General features: G+C 46.9%; 1 protein-coding gene across 3 annotated transcripts in view; it reads left to right on the forward strand.

Annotated features, from left to right (window-relative positions):
• The window catches only part of CACNA1E (calcium voltage-gated channel subunit alpha1 E), a 494249-nt gene that overhangs the window by 413396 nt on the left and 61730 nt on the right, over positions 1 to 19123 (forward strand). For all 3 annotated transcript variants that reach the window (XM_083621522.1, XM_083621521.1, XM_083621523.1), the window contains 4 exons: positions 12771 to 12867; positions 13900 to 14060; positions 17395 to 17532; positions 18591 to 18792. In XM_083621522.1, coding sequence (XP_083477648.1) covers positions 12771 to 12867; positions 13900 to 14060; positions 17395 to 17532; positions 18591 to 18792 — 598 coding nt within the window. The remainder of the gene's footprint in view (positions 1 to 12770; positions 12868 to 13899; positions 14061 to 17394; positions 17533 to 18590; positions 18793 to 19123) is intronic.

Consider the following 19123-nt stretch of genomic DNA (forward strand, 5'->3'; position numbering starts at 1 on the left):
ATGTCCATCTTTCCCTTATGACTGCTGCAGCCAGAAGAACTAGTCTGTTAAAATGGGTGTTTAGGGCTGCCCCCTTGTTTCATCCCACAACAGGCAGCAGAGAAGGTGGATGAAGGGATCCTTGAAAAACTGGGTTGTCCTGGAGCTTATAAAGAGATAAGCGCTATCACTGGCTCCCAGTACGTTTCCGGGCACAATTCAAAGTGTTGGTGCTGACCTTTAAAGTCCTAAACGGCCTCAGTCCTGTAAACCTGAAGGAGCGTCTGCACCTGCATCATCCAGCCCGGACACTGAGGTCCAGCTCCAAGGGCCTTTTGGCGGTTCCCTCACTGCGAGAAGTGAGGTTACAGGGAACCAGGCAGAGGGCCTTCTTGGTAGTGGCGCCCGCCCTGTGGATCGCCCTCCCTTCAGATGTGAAGAAAATAAGCAGCTATCTTATCTTTAAAAGACATCTGAAGACAGTCCTGTTTAGGGAAGTTTTTAATGTCTGACGCTGTATTGTTTTTAATATTCGGTTGGAAGCCGGCCAGAGTGGCTAGGGAAACCCAGCCGGATGGGCAGGGTATAAATAATAAAGTATTATTAAAAAGGTAAAGGGACCCCTGACCATTAGGTCCAGTCGTGACTGACTCTGGGGTTGCGGCGCTCATCTGGCTTTATTGGCCGAGGGAGCCGGCGTACAGCTTCCGGGTCATGTGGCCAGCATGACTAAGCTGCTTCTGGCAAACCAGAGCAGTGCACGGAAACGTCGTTTAGCTTCCCGCCGGAGTGGTATCTATTGATCTACTTGCACTTTGAGGTGCTTTCGGACTGCTAGGTTAGCAGGAGCTGGGACCGAGCAACGGGAGCTCACCCCATTGCAGGGATTCGAACCGCCGACCTTGTGATCGGCAAGTCCTAGGCTCTGTGGTTTAACCCACAGCACCACCCGCATCCCATAAAGTATTATTATTAGTAGGGATTAATTACAATATCAGCAAAACCCACTGGCACTTAAAAGTTGTGTGCCTTTAAATCCAAAGGGACTTTTCCGGAGAGCAGGGCAGATTTGCAGGAGTTCTCATGCATTTTTGCATAGGGCAGGGAATAGATGCCCCACCTGTCTTAGGCATCTTGCCAAAGAATGGTTCACCTCTTTTTATCTGCTCTGTTCAGCATTGAGTGGATGGCTACTGCTTTGATTGGTTTTATTCAATTGTGCTTCTGTAGTATTTTCCTTTTGCATCAGTGTCAGGGAACTGCCATTGGAGCCAGAGGCGGAGGGAAGGCTCCAGAGGGATGCTGGAGAGGGTCCCAGCAGGCAGAGAGGCAGCCCATCTGCTGGGGAAGGAAATCAGCGTAGCACCAGTGGAGAAGGGGGGCAGATGGGGGAATCGGCGAGGGGGCTCCAGGACTCTTCACCGGAGACCAGCGGAGAGAGCACGGGTGCTCCGCTGCCCACACCCTCCCTGCGCAGGGAGAGTAGGCGGAGACTTGGCGTCAAAGAACTTTGCTGGAAGAAGTTCAAGAAACACCCACTGACGGATTCTGCCAGCGACTGAAACAGCCATGAAGTGAAGGGCTGTCCAGACAGAAAGGGTTCAACCAGGTAACCTAGCCAGGAGTGGCGGCAACTTACGCACGAGCAACCCCTAGAACCATTACAATCAGTATTATGTTCACCGCTTTGGGTACCTCTGGGCCAAAAAGCAGTATATAAATAAACCATAATATAAAACATATCCAGGTCACAGTGTGATCTGGAGAGGAGGCTAAGCAGAAATTTGCACTTTCCTCTGAGACCAATCAATATAGCAGGCTCTCCAATCGAAGCTGCAACCAACTTCAATCAAGAGACATTATAAGCCAGGCTAAAAATATCGCTGGGGCTGTCTCGCTGTATTATGTAACTACCCCAGTTTAAGGCTGAGGTGCGGATAGCTCATAACCACAGCGGTTGTGTGTTGTATTTCAAAGGACCTAGAGATCTTCCAGTACAGTGGTGTTAAGAACTTAATTCGTTCTGGAGGTCCGTTCTTAACCTGAAACTATTCTTAACCTGAAGCCCAACTTTAGCAAATGGGGCCTCCCGCTGCTGCCTCCGAGCGATTTCTGTTCTCATCCTGAAGCAAAGTTCTTAACCCGAGGTACTATTTCTGGGTTAGCCAAGTCTGTAACCTGAAGCGTCTGTAACCCGAGGTACCACTGTAGATCCCAATCTACCTTCTCCCCACCCATGTGTAGAAGAATTCCCTAATGATTGTGCCTAGAGAAGAAAGTCTTTGGCCAACAAATCTTCTTACAGAAAAATTAGTTCTGGGAGAAGGCAGGAAAGGAGAGTTAGGACCTGGTTGCCATCCAGAAAGCAAGTTGTGTGTAAGGTAAAGGGTTTTTTTTTTTACCACTGGACAGGTGGTGAAACAGAAAAGTGCCCCACAGATATGTAGAGAGGCCTGTTCTATTTAGGATCACCTGGAGGTGAGAATTGCCGTGATGAATGCTGGAAAGGATGCCAAATGTGAATGTGGAGGGAGGAAGAAAACTGGGGAAAAGTTACAGATGAACCTTGCAAGCCGAGGTCACTTGAGCAGTAAAAGCAGCGGGTGACACCAGGCACTGATAAGTGTAATGCACAATGGGGGGGGGGGAAATAGCATTAATTATAATTCTAATTATACATTGTACAGTGCTAGATCTGAAACTAGCTGTTACCACTCAGGAATGCAATCTTAAAAGTACACTGAAAACGCCGGGAGAGCGTATTGCTGCAGTTTAATGTTAATAATCTCTCGATAAAAGCCAGTTCCCTCCTGGCATGGCGCTGATTCCAGGGTAAAGTGCCATTCTGACGGGGCCCTGCCCACGGGGTCGGGATCATTTTAAGCATTCTTCTGCCTAGGGAGGAGCAGCTTGTAGAGAAGCAGCCCCCGAGTGGCTGGGAAGGGTATCTGGAGGGAAGTGCTAGAACAAAAGACCCTGGCAAATAATAATGCAAAAATGGCGACACATGCATAGGCCGCATGGTTATTGGCTTCCCACTGTGCTTGCTCAGTATGAACATTTTCATAACTATTCTTAGGTGATCCTTAATTGATTAAGGCTGCAATCCTGCACCTACTTACCTACTATTTCAGTTCAACAATTACTTTGATAAAATACATATTTCGTTATGTGCAAATGGCTTTAGATACCTATTAGGTCCATCAATTACCATATAGCATATATTCAACACACAAAAACGGTGGCAATTTGTTGTTGACAAAGAACAGCTGGACAAATAAAGGGCCGCATGACCTTCAGTAGCTTAGGGCCTCGTCAAACCTAAATCCAGCTCGGCACTGAATAGCTCTTATTATTATTATTATTAAAAATTTGTATGTCACCCTTCATCTGAAGATCGGAGGGCGGTTCACAGCATAAAAACACAAAACAAGATCACAAAACACATAGTAAAACAAAAAACAAACAAATAACCCACCTCCCACAAACTCATTCAAAGGGCAATGGGATGTTTAGGTGGCCACAGGCCTGGATACAAATAAAATTGTACTGCAAATTACCCGCCTTCAGGCCCGTCTTACCCACTGAGGCTAGTGGAGTGTGGTACTAGGGCACCAAGTTCTGGAGGGCGCCAGGCGAGAGTCCGGGGAACACCGAATGAGCACGTGAGAGTGAGTGTGCCACTCCCACGGAGCGCCGGCTCGGTTTTTTCCCTTTTAGCCTGCAGGCACCGAATTCTGCAGGGCGCCAGAAGGCTAAAAGGGGAAAAACCGAGCTGACGCTTGGCGAGAGCGGCGCACACGCCCTCGCTCGCTCGGCGCAGGCCCGCTCGCTCGGTGTGCTGCCTGCCATGGCCAGCGTGGCACAAAGCGGTCAGCTGAGCCAGGAGGTGCCGCATCCAGCCTCCACCTCTTCCCCGCTGGAGAAGCTGCCCTCCAGCCGCTGCCTGCCTCCTCCAGCCCTAAAAAAAGGTCAACTCTGGGAAAGGGGTGGGGCGCCGGAGGGATCTTTGCACCACGGCGCCGAATATGCTTAAGACGGCCCTGGCTGCCTTTTCACCCAATTGGTCGAATGCATTTAAATATATATAGCCCATTTCCTAAGAATCACCGTGCATGCCTTTTTCAAGATACTGCGGGAAGTGCCGTATTTTTCGCTCCATAAGACGCACCTGCCCATAAGAAGCACCTAGTTTTTAGAGGAGGAAAGGGGGGAAACCCTGAGATCAGCTCAGTTGTGCAGCTTCTTTTGCAAAGGGAAAAGCCCCATTTTTTTGAGGATCAGCTGAAAGTTGTTGAGCTTACTTTGCAAAGGGAAAAAATCCTGTTTTTATGGGGTTCAACTCACAGTTCTGCAGCTTCTTTGGGAACGGAAAGGGAGCCGTTTCTACAGTTTCCAGACAGATAATCTAATCAGCCAGTCACATGTCGTTGGGGAAACAAACAGCCTCCGTCTGCAGAACACTCAACAATGGAGGCCTGGGAAAGGGAGCGGAGCCGGAAAGGGAGCCAGCGATCGACCACACATTCGCCCCATCAGACGCACAGACATTTCCCCTTACTTTTTAGGAGGAAAAAAGTGTGTCTTATGGAGCGAAAAATACGGTATGTGTGGGCATGCCCAAGGGAGCTTCGGGCGAGAGCTTCTGCAATGGACGCCCTCCACCCCACCTGGTGAGCCACCTTTGAAACAGAGCAGCCTTCCCAAGATGCCTTGTGGCATCGTACAGAAGAAGTCTTCTGCTTACAGGAGAAAAGCTCTGAGTGATGTGTGCCAAGAGGTTGGCTGTTTTCCTATCGGTTCTATACATCTTCCTTCAAGAGAATATGAAGTTCTAATTCTTCTACTTTTTAAACTCCTCAGTAATGCTGAGTTTTCCTTCAAGATTTTAATTTCTTTTTTTTTAAAAAAAGATCTACTGTATTTAATGCATACTGAGTTTTTGAGATTAAGTCCTTGATAATAATGTTATGTTTGATTAAAAAACATGTATCTTACTGGATATCCCCAAGCTAATGCATCCACCTAAAGTAGTTATTTGGATCCCAGTTATTGATAGAATGAATCGTCTACCAGAGAATGGTCTGAAGGCATGAGTCTACTATCTTGCTGGAGCCAGGCAGGTCTCTGATAAGTGCCCAGATGGTCACTGCTTATGAAGTGCAAATACACCACCTTGGGTTCCATAATGGAAGAAGGGCAGGATATAAATGCAATAATAAGGAAATAAATTTTGAAAAATACTTTTCAGCCTTCATTATATTAACAACTCAGAACTAAGAAAGCCTCAAAAGTTCCTTTAACTCACACCCTCCGCTATAAAAACTTACTGATTAAATTTCAATCAATCAATCTTTATTACGGTCCAGAGACCCAACAAATCGTTACAAAGCAATGCACAATTCAGACAGCCTACCTCCAGGTTAAACAAGCATTTTGTTCAGATTTAAAGATAGAGATCATTGGTTCTTGCAACCACTGATAAAAAATGGTTTATCCATTAGTTATGAAAAATCTAAATTTTTAGTATTCGAAAGAAACTTCTCCCGGTCTAAATGGGTGCTGGTTGGCCATAACCTTGAACAGATTAAATATGTCATCCAGCAATTAACTACGGAAGGTTTAGGTAATGAATCTCCCAATTAAACAAATTAAAGCTTGCAACCCTACTTTATAAGGGTTTTTTGTTTTGTTTTTTGTATACGAGTATTAATCTTCTTGTCCATACACATGTCTTGTGTTGAGGTCAGGGACTTCTGCAACTTTTCAAGGATACTTGATAGAGGGCTTGGTTCTTGGACGGACCTCATATGCTTTGTTTTATTCGCTCGGAACTAGTTCAAAATACAAAGCTCAGATCTCTTGCATAATTCTCTCACTCTTTCTCTCTCTAAATTTTAATTTGTCAGCATTATGCTCTGGTTTGCATAGGAGTTGCCTCTCCTGGATATTTTCTTTTTCTGAGCGCCCTGAGTCTATTGTATCCCCATCTGGGCATGGTATTGTGTTCTTCCTCTGACTCAACCCTAATCCCTCTCCCTCACTCCTGCTCAGGGTGAGGGAACTACAACTGTGCATGCTCGGTGGGAGGTGGGAAAAAGTGAGCTTACCAGCCTCATATAACCAACATTGTTAGTTGGTTATTGCATCAATGCTTGAAGGAGTTAATACCATAGAGTAAACTGTTCTGCCAGTCTACCTGAGAATTCAGCATGTGAGAAAGTCTGATCTGGTTGCTCCAGCTCAGCAGCATGGCTTTCACCAGCCTTTCTCAAGTTCCTATACCAAAAGTTTAGGAACTTTTACCACTAAGCTACATTTTACTGCCTGTGCAACTTTTTTGACTGATGTATGGAAAGGCGCATGAATCTGACCTTTGGAGAATTTGTAAGTAAACCCCTTTTTTAAATATACCAAACATGTGGTCTTTTCCTATGCTAGGGGAAGAGGGAAACTTTGGAAGGAACTCTTAAAGGGGACAAGTTTGGAATGTCTTTATAAATTACTTGGATGACGGAATTGAGGGGGTGCTCATCAAATTTGCAGATGACACCAAACCGGGGGGGGGGGGTGTAGCTAATGCCTCAGGAGACAGAATCAGAATTCAGAATGACCGTAGCATATTGGAGAACTGGGCCCAGGCTAACAAAATGAATTTCAATAGGGACAAATATAAGGTTCTGCCCTTAGTCAGGAAGACCCAGATGCACAAATATAGGATGGGGAACACCTGGCTTATTCGCAGTACATGTGAAAAGGATCCAGGGGTCTTGGTGGACCACAAGCTTAACGTGAGTCAACAGTGTGATGTAGCAGCAGCAGCAAAAAAAGCTAATGCTATTCTAGGTTACCTCAACAGAAGTATAGTGTCCAGATCAAGGGAAGTAATAGTACCACTCTATTCTGCCTTGGTCAGACCACACCTGGAATACTGTGTCCAATTGTGGGCACCACAATTTAAGAAAGATGTTGACAACCTGGAATGTGTGCAGAGGATGGTGACCAAGATGATCAAGGGTCTGGAAATTAAGCCTTATGAGGAGCGCTTGAAGGAGCTGGGTATGTTTAGCCTGGAAAAGAGGAGACTGAGAGGAGATGTGATTACCATCTTCAAATACCTAAAGGGCTGTCACATATGGAGGACGGAGCATGCTTGTTTTCTCCTGCTCTGGAGGGTAGGACTCAAACCCATGGCTTCAAGTTACATGAAAGGAGTTACATGACGAAACATTCATAAAAACTTTCTGACAGTAAGAGCTGTTCGGCAGTGGAACAGACTCCCACAAGAGATGCTGGACTCTCCTTCCATGGGGGGAAAAAGTTCCTGCCATGGATGCTTTCGCTGAGATTCCTGCATTTACAGGGGGTTGGACTAGATGACCCTCAGGGTCCCTTCCAGTCCAAGATTCTATTATTCTAACACATTTAGAAGGGCATATCTTAATGTTTTTGCAGCCTATATTTCCATGCTATGCTTTGCTGCCTATTCTGTGATTTTCAGTCTCTGCTGGGATTCTCTCGCTGGGGTTCTTGCCCCAAACTAGGACCTTGGCATCTTGGAATTCTCTTCCGTTTATATTTTTTTCCCTCGAACCAACAGAAAAATGGGAAGGGAACGGGCTCGGGTGGGCCCCCTTCTCCTTTGCTTCTGACCGGTGCTGAGTTGGGCAGCTCTCACAAAGCTTGTGTGCACAATGTCACCGTATTTTTCGCTCTATAGGACGCACCCGACCATAGGACGCACCTTGTTTTAGAGGGGGAGAACAAGAAAAAAAATATATTCCCCTCTCTGCTCAGCGCCCCTTCAGTGAAGCGGCAGGAGAAATGGAGCCCCTTCCATTTCTCCTCCCACTTCGCTGAAGGGGCGCTGCACAGCTCTCCCTCTCTGCTGAAGCCAGGAGAGTCTTGCTCTCCCGGATTCAGCAAAAGGAACCCGAAGCCTCCGGAGCGCAGCGGGAGCTCCCGCTGCGCTCCGGAGGCTTCAGGCGGCTATCCCTGAAGCCTGGAGAGCGAGAGGGGTCGGTGCGCACCAACCCCTCTCGCTCTCCAGGCTTCAGCGAAAGCAACGCAAAGCCTCTGGAGCATGGAGGGAGCGCTCCCTCTGCGCTTCGGAGGCTTTGCGTTGCTATCACTGAAGCCAAGGAGCCTGCATTCGCTCCATAGGACGCACACACATTTCCCCTTTCTTTTGGGAGGGGAAAAAGTGCGTCCTATAGGGTGAAAAATACGGTAGTTGAAGCCATGAAGAGCAAGGGAAAGTTGAGCTGGGGAAGACTGACAACTGCTGCTGCTTCTCCTTTGGATTGAGACTGTGGATGATGTCTTTGCTGGTTGGCATGAACATCCATGCATATGGGTGGGCTCTGCCAGAAAGACCCAGGGTTCATCGTTCTGCCCAGACACTGAGGTCCAGTGCCGAGGGCCTTCTGGCGGTTCCCTCACTGCGAGAAGTCAAGTTACAGGGAACCAGGCAGAGGGCCTTCTCGGTAATGGCACCCGCCCTGTGGAACGCCCTCCCACCAGATGTCAAAGAGAACAACAACAACAAGACTTTTAGAAGACATCTGAAGGCAGCCCTCTTTAGGGAAGCTTTTAATGTTTAACAGACCACTGTATTTTTATACTCTGTTGGAAGTCTCCCAGAGTGGCTGGCGAAACCCAGCCAGATTGGCAGGGTATAAATAATAAATTCTATTCTATTCTATTCCTGCCTCCACTGGTGACTGTGAACCAGGATGGCACCTCATATCTCTTCTTCCCTCCTCCCCTCTTTACAGACTTTATGGGGTGGGAGGAAACTGGGCAGCGTTGCCAACTTAACCAAACAAATCTAGCTCGATCTGTTTGTGTGCCCTATTTCACCTCCGCTGAGTCCTTGTTTTTCATCAAGTGTGTGATGTGTTTACCATGATGGTTTGGTTCCCCTGCCTGTGGACATGTCTGTGTTTTTTGTAAACGAGTCACATCCCGTGATTTGCTTCATCACAGTGAGGTGATATAAGACGAAGAGTTTGAGATGTTTGATCCGTAGTATTGTCAGAGCTGCCTTCTTGGCAACACATCTCATATCACAACAAGCTTGACTTTAAACCAGGGGCAATCTACACCTCCCTGAACTCAAACAGAGAGAAGAACAATGGTATTTGTACCAACCGTTGCAGAAATAATACACTCTTAATAAAATAAGAAAACTGCTTTAGCCTCAAAATTGAATTGGGAGATAAATTCAGCTGAGTGAGTTTGGAGAAGGCATTTATTACAATATATTTAGATTTTGGTCAACACAGTTGGTTGTGAGTATGTTGAAAAACACCAAGGTGGAATCTACACACATGTGAAAAAAGATTGTGAAAGTGCTTTTTAAAAAAAGTTTTGAAAAATACATTGAGTTTTGCATCGCTCATTGTTGCCATCTAGTGTCACATTAATATATTGCACTTTACAACACATTTAAAACATTTTATTTGCAGCTGTGTAGCTGAGTCCCAAGTAAGCAAGGTGCTATCTTTCCCTGGGCTATTAGTGCTGGAATTATGCAAGTTTTCAAGTTTCATAGAATTCTGCAGGTGCTCCTGAAATAGTGGTACCTGCCCGATAGAGGCCTATGTAATTCGAAAGCTTTCATATTTCCACACCAAAAGTTCAATTATATCGCCTGGGAAATTTTCTCTTTCTTTTGAATGAGCAGGCCTTGTTTCATAGACTTCTGCCGCTTGGTGCATGAGCTCAGTGGGATTTAACTGCTAGATCTCTGTCTTTCTCAGAGCTGATGAACAATTTGATCACCCAGAAGCCTGCATGCAGCTTCAAGTATACTAAATACTCGGCTTTTAATTGACGTCTGAAGCGAAGCTGCTTAACTGCATTCTTCAAAATCTGTGCTTGATTTGTGGATTGTCCCCACTGCCGCCGCCACATTATTTGGCTTTTAAGCCTGGTATAGAATGTTGACCCCAAATTTATTGTTTGGAGTGGGGCTCTGGGCTCATGTCCCAAACCTTTTAAATACCTAGCAAGGCTCCCTCCAGTCAGATGAGAAACGGCAGTGATCAGCTGTTCAGATAATGGGAAAGGGTGGGGCGTGGGTCTGGCATGTGCAAACATTTCTGAGGGATGCACACATCACCCACTGGCATGAGAACTGCGTCATCTAGAAATGGATACCTGCCCCCTTGCAAGTACAGTGGTACCTCTAGTTACGAACTTAATGCGTTCTGGAGGTCCATTCTTAACATGAAACTGTTCTTAACTAGAGGTGTGCTTTTGCTAATGGGGCCTCTTGCTGCCGCCGGCACACGATTTCTGTTCTCATCCTGGGGCAAAGTTCTCAACTCGAGGTAACTCTTCCAGGTTAGCGGAGTTTGTAACCTGAAGCGTTTGTAACCTGAGGCATTTGTAACTCAAGGTACCACTGTATTGCCCTTTCTAGTTCACGGTAAAAGTGCTTTGCCTTTCTGGTGGAAATTTGGCATGGCAGGCTGCTGTGAGGAGGAGAGGAGAGGAAACTTTCCCTTAAGCCAGGCATGGCCAAATTTGGCCCTTCAGATATTTTGGGACTACAACTCCCATCATCCCTAGCTAACAGAACCAGGGGTCAGGGATGATGAGAATTGTAGTCCCAAAATATCTGGAGGGCTGAGTTTGGCCATGCCTGCCTTAAGGTAATTTAAAGATAACACCCTCTTGTAATCTTGTGATCCAAGCCTAATTGTGGACAATGCCCTACTTCCCCAGCAGTCCTCTCACATGCTCCAGAAAGGCTTTTGGGGAGCTGCCAAGGGAGAGACAGGCAGGAAACTTTCCTTCCATGAACTTTAAGTCCTTCTCCCCTCCCCACTGCATGAGTGGTTTGGGTTGGAAATGTGTTCCATTTGATCATTCTAGCACGCATGGAAGACTCTACATCCTAATTACGTGCTTATCCTTGCATGCCACTATATATAAGAAAGAGGTGACTATGTGTTATAATCAGTGCTTTTTTTCTTAAAAAAAATGTTTTGGGATACTCTCATTTAGACTCGAGAAAATCACCATTTTATAGTTCAAGTTGGGGGAAATAAATGCAGTAAATGGACAAAGGTACAAAGAACATGCATTACCTCATATTACACAGCTCCCAGTGACTTCCACATGGGCATGAGGTTGTGTGCACTAACATCTTCCCGACTTTCATCAGTAAAAACACCACACATCCACATCCCACACTGCTTCACACATTAAACGCTCGCTTCCGTCTGAGGCTCGGGAAACACCATAGCTATCAACCGTCCCTTATTTGGCAGGAAAGTCCCTTATCCCAGCGCTGTGTCCTGCTGCTGTCCCTTATTGATGATGTCCCTTAAATTTCCTGGGTTTCAAAGGAAGCAGCTCCTCTCCCTCCCTGCCTGCCAGCCAGGGAGGAGGGAGGCTCCAACTGTGTTGCTTGGCTGCGTTGCTCACCCAATAAGGAGTCTAAGAACAACTGGGGGGTGGAGCTTGCATGCTTTGTGCCGATCAAATCGGCCGCGTTGCCTGAGGACTCACCTTTGCTCAGCACTTCCCAGTGGAGAGGTAGCGGTGGTTTTCCTTGCTGCATCCCCTTTGCCGGGTTGCTGCGCTGTGGGAACCACCGCTTGAGGCTTCGTTTGGCTGCTGGCTGGGTTTTCTGCCTTTGGCTCGGAGGGGCTCAGAAGTCGAACATACCTGTGCTCTGAAAATCCCTTATTTTGGCTGCTGATCCCTTATTTCCAAGGCTGCTGGTCCCTTATTTTCAAATCTACAAGTTGATAGCTATGGGAAACACCGGGAAAGGAAATGAGGCCGCCATCGGAGGTAGCAACTGACAATTCACCATGCTAGAGAATATTAAAAAAAAAAAAAAAAAAAAAATAGTTTCCTCTCCCATTAGATTCACAAAATGTTTAGGGCTATACCCAGAAAAAAAGCACTGGTTATAATTATAGATTATTACACCGATAGAACTGTTTTTAAAAGCATGCTGGGAAAGAGACATTTTTCCCTGCTGCCATTTGATTAAAAGAGAGAGCAAGAGAATTGCTCAAACCTACCTGGCATGTGAGCTCAGGACACTAGAGCATGGTGGCACGATGCCTTTGAGGCAGATGGCCTAACTCAGCAGGAGTGCAGGTCACCTGTTTTAACCTTGTTTTCTCACTCTTTTCTCACAATAATAGGCGGTCAATGCAAGCTGTTGCTGGTTTGTTTGCTTTTTAATGATTTCAGGCTGCCTGAGGCTTGTGACCACGGTTTCCATAATTTCGATTTTAAAATCTGTTCCTACTGTATCGTGATTCAAACACGGCCCCGTGGTTTTCACGCAGCATTCTGCAAAACCCTGTGATCCTGCAACGAGAGCATCGCTGGGAGCAGGCAAGCTTTCCAGTATGACAGCCTGTTCACCAATCCCCATTTCCAAACTGGCAGCAGCAAAATTGCTGGGAATGTCCTAAGCGGTGGGGTGAATCCCAACAATGCTTGCATGCGCCACACATTGCATGAGTTGTGCGCCCTCCAGAATCTCTTACAACGTGCAGCGCTTCCTCAACAGGAAAGTCTGCATGGAAGGTGTTCTCTGTGTTAAAAACCACAGAGTTGTGCAATATTATAAATGTGTTTTCTAACCCCACCCAGAAGTTTGATCAAGTTTCTTCAACCTGTGCACATGTCGGAAAGTAATAATTTGCGGCGGCATCACATTGAGTTCAGTCTGTGTTTGAGGGGTTCATATTGTTCTCTTCCTTTTGTTTTGTTTTGTTATTTTGGGCGGTTTTGTTCTCCTCTCAACTGTACAGGACGAACAAAGGTCGGGACATAAAAACTATTAAGTCTCTGCGTGTTCTGCGAGTCTTGAGGCCTTTGAAGACCATCAAGCGGTTGCCCAAACTCAAGGTATTCTTGCTTTCGCTTGTGATATTCCCTCAGATGAGTCACCTTTGTTCAGAGCAGATCCCCCCTGAGCAATGTCGGGCAGTCGCTGCCTTTGTCAGCTGCCTTTTTCGTTAAGAGTATACCTACCTGAAGGAGCATCTCCACCCCCATCATTCAGCCCGGACACAGGCCCAGCGCCAAGGGCCTTCTGGCGGTTCCCTCATTGCGAGAAGTGAGGTTACAGGGAACCAGACAGAGGGCCTTCTCGGTAGTGGCGCCCGCCCTGTGGAACGCCCTCCCTTCAGATGTGAAGGAAATAAGCAGCTATCCTATCTTTAAAAGACATCTGAAGGCAGCCGTGTTTAGGGAAGTTTTTAATATTTAGTGCTGTACTGTTTTTAACATTTGACTGGGAGCCGCCCAGAGTGGCTGGGGAAACTCAGCCAGATGGGAGGGGTATAAATAATATACTATTATTATTATTATTATTATTATTATTATTATTATTATTATTAGAGAACACTTGTTCTGCTAGCATAACAAAGAGCAATGGAGAACAGGGATTTCATCCCACTAACGGTTGCGTAGAATAGGAAGATTTGGCAGGTACAATTCAACCAAATTTGGATTACCAAGTTAGTTGGTGTACATATCGTTTTAGCTGCCATGGCTGCTTCCCAAGGAATCCTGGGGACGGCCATTGGGTATGACAGACCCCTACCCTTTCTTGCAAAACTACAGTTCCCTTGATGGCCTTGCAGTGACTGTTTAACACCTGCGGTGAAAAGATATGTATGTCCTTTGTTTTGCAGCAATGAGAGAAGCTTTAGCTGCTCAAATCTCTCTTTTTGATATAGCTCTTACAAGAGCACCTGTCACCCTCTGCACTGCCAGAGATGCTGGTTAGGCCTGTCCGTCCTTGATTTTCACTTTCTGTACGTGCTGCTTGCCTTGATGCGGGTGAAGAAAAAGCTTTGACAAAGGAGGCAGTTTGTGTCCATGGTTGCTTTTCCCTATGATGAATCGCACCCTTTGGGTTTGCCTCCCCCTCAGGCCGTCTTTGACTGCGTCGTAACTTCGCTGAAGAACGTCTTCAACATCCTCATTGTCTACAAGCTCTTCATGTTCATCTTTGCGGTCATCGCCGTCCAGCTCTTCAAGGGCAAATTCTTCTATTGTACGGATAGTTCAAAAGATACAGAAAAAGACTGCATGTAAGTACACCGCAAAGCATCTAGCCTTGCATCGTGGCACAATGACACTTACCTCTGGTTGGGTGCCTTTGCAGGATGGCACCAGCATCAGCCCAGGATCTGGTGGGTACACTGGAGGTAAGGGTTTCCCCCCAACCTGGGTGAACCCTTTGACCAATGGCAGGCAGGTTGTGGTGCTGGCCCTGCCCCTGAGGTGGATCACACCGAGCCGGCAGACTTTGCCCCCATCCACTCCATGGAGAAAGATAGATAGATGATAGATAGATAGATAGATAGATAGATAGATAGATAGATAGATATTACTGTTTTACAATTTCAGATATTCATTTTACATTCTTAAGATACCAATGACTTCCCTTCTCTTTCCATGGTTCATTTTACATATCTTAAATCCCTGCATATTTTACAAAAACTATACCATTCAGTAGTCCATTATTGCATCCATCAAGACTTATTTACATGGTTGAATTTTTCTTAATGCTGTCAGCATTTTCAGCTGCACACAATTATTTTCCATATATTCAGTAAACGTTATCCAATCTTCTTTAAATGTACCGTATTTTTCGCCCTATAGGACGCACCGGCCCATAGGACGCACCTAGATTTGGGGGGGGGGGGGAATAAAGGAAACAATTTTTATTTCCCTCCCCCAGCCCCCAGAACGGGACCCAGAGCAATGCCGAAGCTGCGCGCAGCTTTGGCATCGCTCTGGGAGCTTGCGGGGCTGGAGGAGGGGGAAGCCCTCCGCCAGCCTTCTAACCAAGTCGGAGGACAGCGGGAAAGGCGCGCTGCACCTCTCCCGCTGTCCCCCGAGTTTGTGGGGCTGGCGACGGGGAGGAGCAGTCTTCTCCCCCCCGCCAGCCTTCTAACCAAGTCGGGGGACAGTGGGAAAGGCGCGCTGCGCCTCCCGCTGTCCCCCGAGTTTGTGGGGCTGGCGGTGGGGCTCTCCTGAAGCCTGGAGGGCGAGAGGGGTCGGTGCGCACCGACCCCTCTCGCTCTCCAGGCTTCAGTGAAAGCCTGCATTCGCCCCATAGGACGCGCACACATTTCCCCTTCATTTTTGGAGGGGAAAAAGTGCGTCCTATAGGGCGAAAAATACGGTATGTTCTTCTTGTTCTCTTATTCTATTTGTCAAGTCTGCAAGTTGTGCGTATTCTGTCAACTTAAGTTGCCATTCTTCTTTGGTTGGGACCTCGCTCATTTTCCATTTTGGGGCTAAAAAAAACACGGGCCACAGTTGCTGCATACACTAATAACCTTTTCTGACACCTGGGGATTTCATCTTGAATTATTACCAACAAAAAGGAATCTGTTTTTTGGGGGAAGTAATTTTAAACATTTTTTCCAATTCATTATAGATCATTTCCCAATACTCTTTTACCCTTTAACCCCATGGACATTTAAACCCGAGGGCCTTCTCCAGGTCCTCGTCCCGTTCATCCCTTTCAGATCTATAGTTCTATGATGCTATGACCCAAGGTCCAAAACTCCTAGGAGAAGCATGGATTCTTATCCTCATTTTTCTTTAGAGCAGGAGGCTTGATCTTCATCTGTCGGTTTTATCTTCCTTCAGGTTGCACTAATCCTACTGTGGTGGAGCAAGGACGGACACCCAGGTCTTACCTGTAATCTCCCTGCTCTAAACCACACCTGGATATAAACCCCACTGCAAGACTCAGACTATCTGGGCTTGAGAGCCAGTGTGGTGTAGTGGTTAAGAGCTGTGGACTCGTAATCTGGTGAACTGGGTTCGATTCCCCGCTCCTCCACATGCAGCTGCTGGGTGACCTTGGGCCAGTCACACTTCTCTGAAGTCTCTCAGCCCCACTCACCTCACAGAGTGTTTGTTGTGGGGAAGGAAGGGAAAGGAGATTGTTAGCCGCTTTGAGACTCGTTAGGGTAGTGATAAAGCAGGATATCAAATCCAAAAAACTCTCTTCTGTCTCAGTTCCAGAGGGCAGTGGAAGGTCTGTTTTTGGAGTGAAAGAGGCTCACAGGGGAGGGAAGATGAACCATCCCGGAATCGGCTGCCTGCCACCCTGCAATCCTCTCCTCACTACCACCGCCACTTCTGCCCCCAACTCAGCACCCTTCTGACATTAAAAGCCTGGGCGGTGTGAGAGTGACATTGGGGAGGTGATTTGCAACCAGGGGGAGGATTTCAGAGCCTCCTCTCCCTGCGTGCTGTGTTTCACACCTGATGACTCTAGGAGTCACCAATCCTCCTGTTTTGTGCAGGACCAGTTTTAACAAAGGCTGCCGCCACCAACACATAAACGTGGGTTGTGCACTATAGATACAGCATTGCCCCGCCCTTGGTTGTCTTCTTCCTGCTTCTCCCTTTCCTCACTCCCTTTATTTTATTTCATTTTTAAAATGTTTATTTGGTTTTCAAATCAAAGTTTTACAATCACATGTCCAATATAAAACATAGAAACAAGATTCCAAGGAATCTCCTGGACTTCCAGGAGAGCCAGTGTGGTGTAGTGGATAAGAGCAGTAGACTCGTAATCTGGTGAACCGGGTTTGCGTCTCCGCTCCTCCACATGCAGCTGCTGGGTGACCTTAGGCTAGTTACACTTCTCTGAAGTCTCTCAGCCCCACTCACCTCACAGAGTGTTTGTTGTGGGGGAGGAAGGGAAAGGAGAATGTTAGCCGCTTTGAGACTCCTGAAGGGGAGTGAAAGGCGGGATATCAAATCCAAACTCCTCCTCCTCTTCTTCTTCTTCTTCTTCTTCTTCTTCTTCCTCTTCCTCTCCTTTGTGGGTCCTATTGTTAATCATTTCCTCCTGCATCTTTTATAATAAGCCAATATTTTTACATCTCCATTATGTCGAAAATTCACCATTAAACTACAAGTGTTATTCTAATCCTGCTTACAGTTTTAACTGTTTACAATGGTTTTTAAGATAAATTATATTTTCCCCCATTCCTTATTGGTCTTCCTGATTTCTGATTCTTTTTTGCCAATTCGGCATAATCCATCAACTTGATCTGCCATTCTTCTCTGGTCGGGACTTTATCTTCTTTCCATCTCTGGGCCAATAGCATCCAAGCAGCTGTGGTCCCATACATAAATGGTCTTTTCTGCTCCCTTGGGGTCCTCTTTCGCACACTTACTTGGCCGAGTCAGGACTTAAGACCCCCCTTCCAAGGAAAGAAAAGGAAAGAATCAAATGGCCCCATATTATTATTGTCATTATTATTATTTATGAAATGTATGTACCACACTTCCTTGAAGGATCACAGGGTTGTTTACAGTATCGGCTTAGACCTCTTTCACCCTGACAGTGTGGCAGCGAAAGGCTAATCTCCACCTCTCTCCATCTTACAGAGGCCACTATGTAGACCACGAGAAAAACACAATGGAAGTGAAATGCCGAAAATGGAAGCGCCATGAATTCCACTACGACAATATCATGTGGGCCCTGCTTACCCTCTTCACTGTCTCCACCGGAGAGGGGTGGCCGCAGTGAGTATTTCCTTTTGCCCTTTCCAGCAAGGTTAGTAGCGGAAGCGTTTGAGCTTAGCCTTAACTAGTCCAAAACATAATGGAACGCCTGGCACATTTATGTTTCAGTGTCAAAATTAAAAATTCTTGACGTGTTTTTATGAACTATAATTGTTGTTGTAAACCACAATGGTGTTTTTTTACACGGTGGCATATACCGTATTTTTCGCCCTATAGGACGCACTTTTTCCCCTCCAAAAATGAAGGGGAAATGTGTGTGCGTCCTATGGGGCGAATGCAGGCTTTCGCTGAAGCCTGGAGAGCGAGAGGGGTCGGTGCGCACCGACCCCTCTCGCTCTCCAGGCTTCAGGAAGCTATCCGCAAGCTGTGGGAGCCCAGCGCGAAGCCGCGCAGCTCTCCCACGGCTTGCGGAGAGCTGCCTGCATCCTGAAGCCTGGGGCATGCTGAGCTCAGCGCGCCCCAGGCTTCGAGCTCCGCGCAGCTCTCCCACGGCTTATGGAGAGCTGCCTGCAGGCTTCGGGCTTCGCACAGCTCTCTGCAAGCCGTGGGAGAGCTGCACGACTTCTGTTCTGGGGGCTGGGGTCGGGGGAAGCCCGGGCTTCCCACGCCCCAGCCCCGCGCCTGGGGGGGAAATAATTTTTTCCCCTTTACTTCCCCCCCCAAAAAACTAGGTGCGCCCTATGGGCCGGTGCGCCCTATGGGGCGAAAAATACGGTAAATATTTTTCAAAAATAAAAAGATGTGTAGATAGGCTGTTAAACTGGGCCGCACGTTATTTTTGTGCAGTGTTCTAGGAATGCTCTGAGGATGGTTGAGCCATCAGGAAAGGGTAGGTGATAGCTCAATCATTAGAGGGTGATGCTTTAAATCTCAGGTCACAGGTTCAAGTCTCATGTTGAACAAAACGTTCCTGCATTGCAGGGAGTTGGAATAGATGACCTGTGTGTTCCTTTCCGGCTTTATGATTCTATGTGACCTTTCTTTCTTTCTTTCTTTCTTTCTTTCTTTCTTTCTTTCTTTCTTTCTTTCTTTCTTTCTTTCTTTCCCTGTGTTCCCAGGGTTCTGCAGCATTCGGTGGATGTGACTGAGGAGGACCGTGGCCCCAGCCGAAGCAACCGCATGGAGATGTCCATTTTCTATGTGGTGTATTTTGTGGTCTTCCCTTTTTTCTTTGTGAACATCTTTGTGGCTCTCATCATCATCACTTTCCAGGAGCAAGGAGACAAAATGATGGAGGAGTGCAGCCTCGAGAAGAACGAGGTAACGCTGCAGCGCAAATGGGGCAGGCTTGTGGTGAGAGAGGGGTGGCATTGTTATCTATTGCTTGAGAAGCTAGGCAGATACTTCCAAAGCATTTTGAACATCTGGATTCACAATATTCCAGTGCTGGCTAGAAGCGTCTCATGATTACAGTGGTACCTCTGGTTATGAACAGGATCCGTTCTGGAGGCCCGTTCGCAACATGAATAGAACACAACCTACAGTGGCACGTCTGTGCATGCGCGGGTTGTGATTTGCCACTTCTGCGCATGCGCATGACGTCATTTTGCACGTCTGCGCATGCGTGAGCAGCGAAACCCGGAAGTAACCT

The sequence above is a fragment of the Podarcis filfolensis genome (assembly GCF_964270895.1).
Source record: "Podarcis filfolensis genome assembly, chromosome: 6".
NCBI classification, from domain to species: Eukaryota; Metazoa; Chordata; class Lepidosauria; order Squamata; family Lacertidae; genus Podarcis; species Podarcis filfolensis.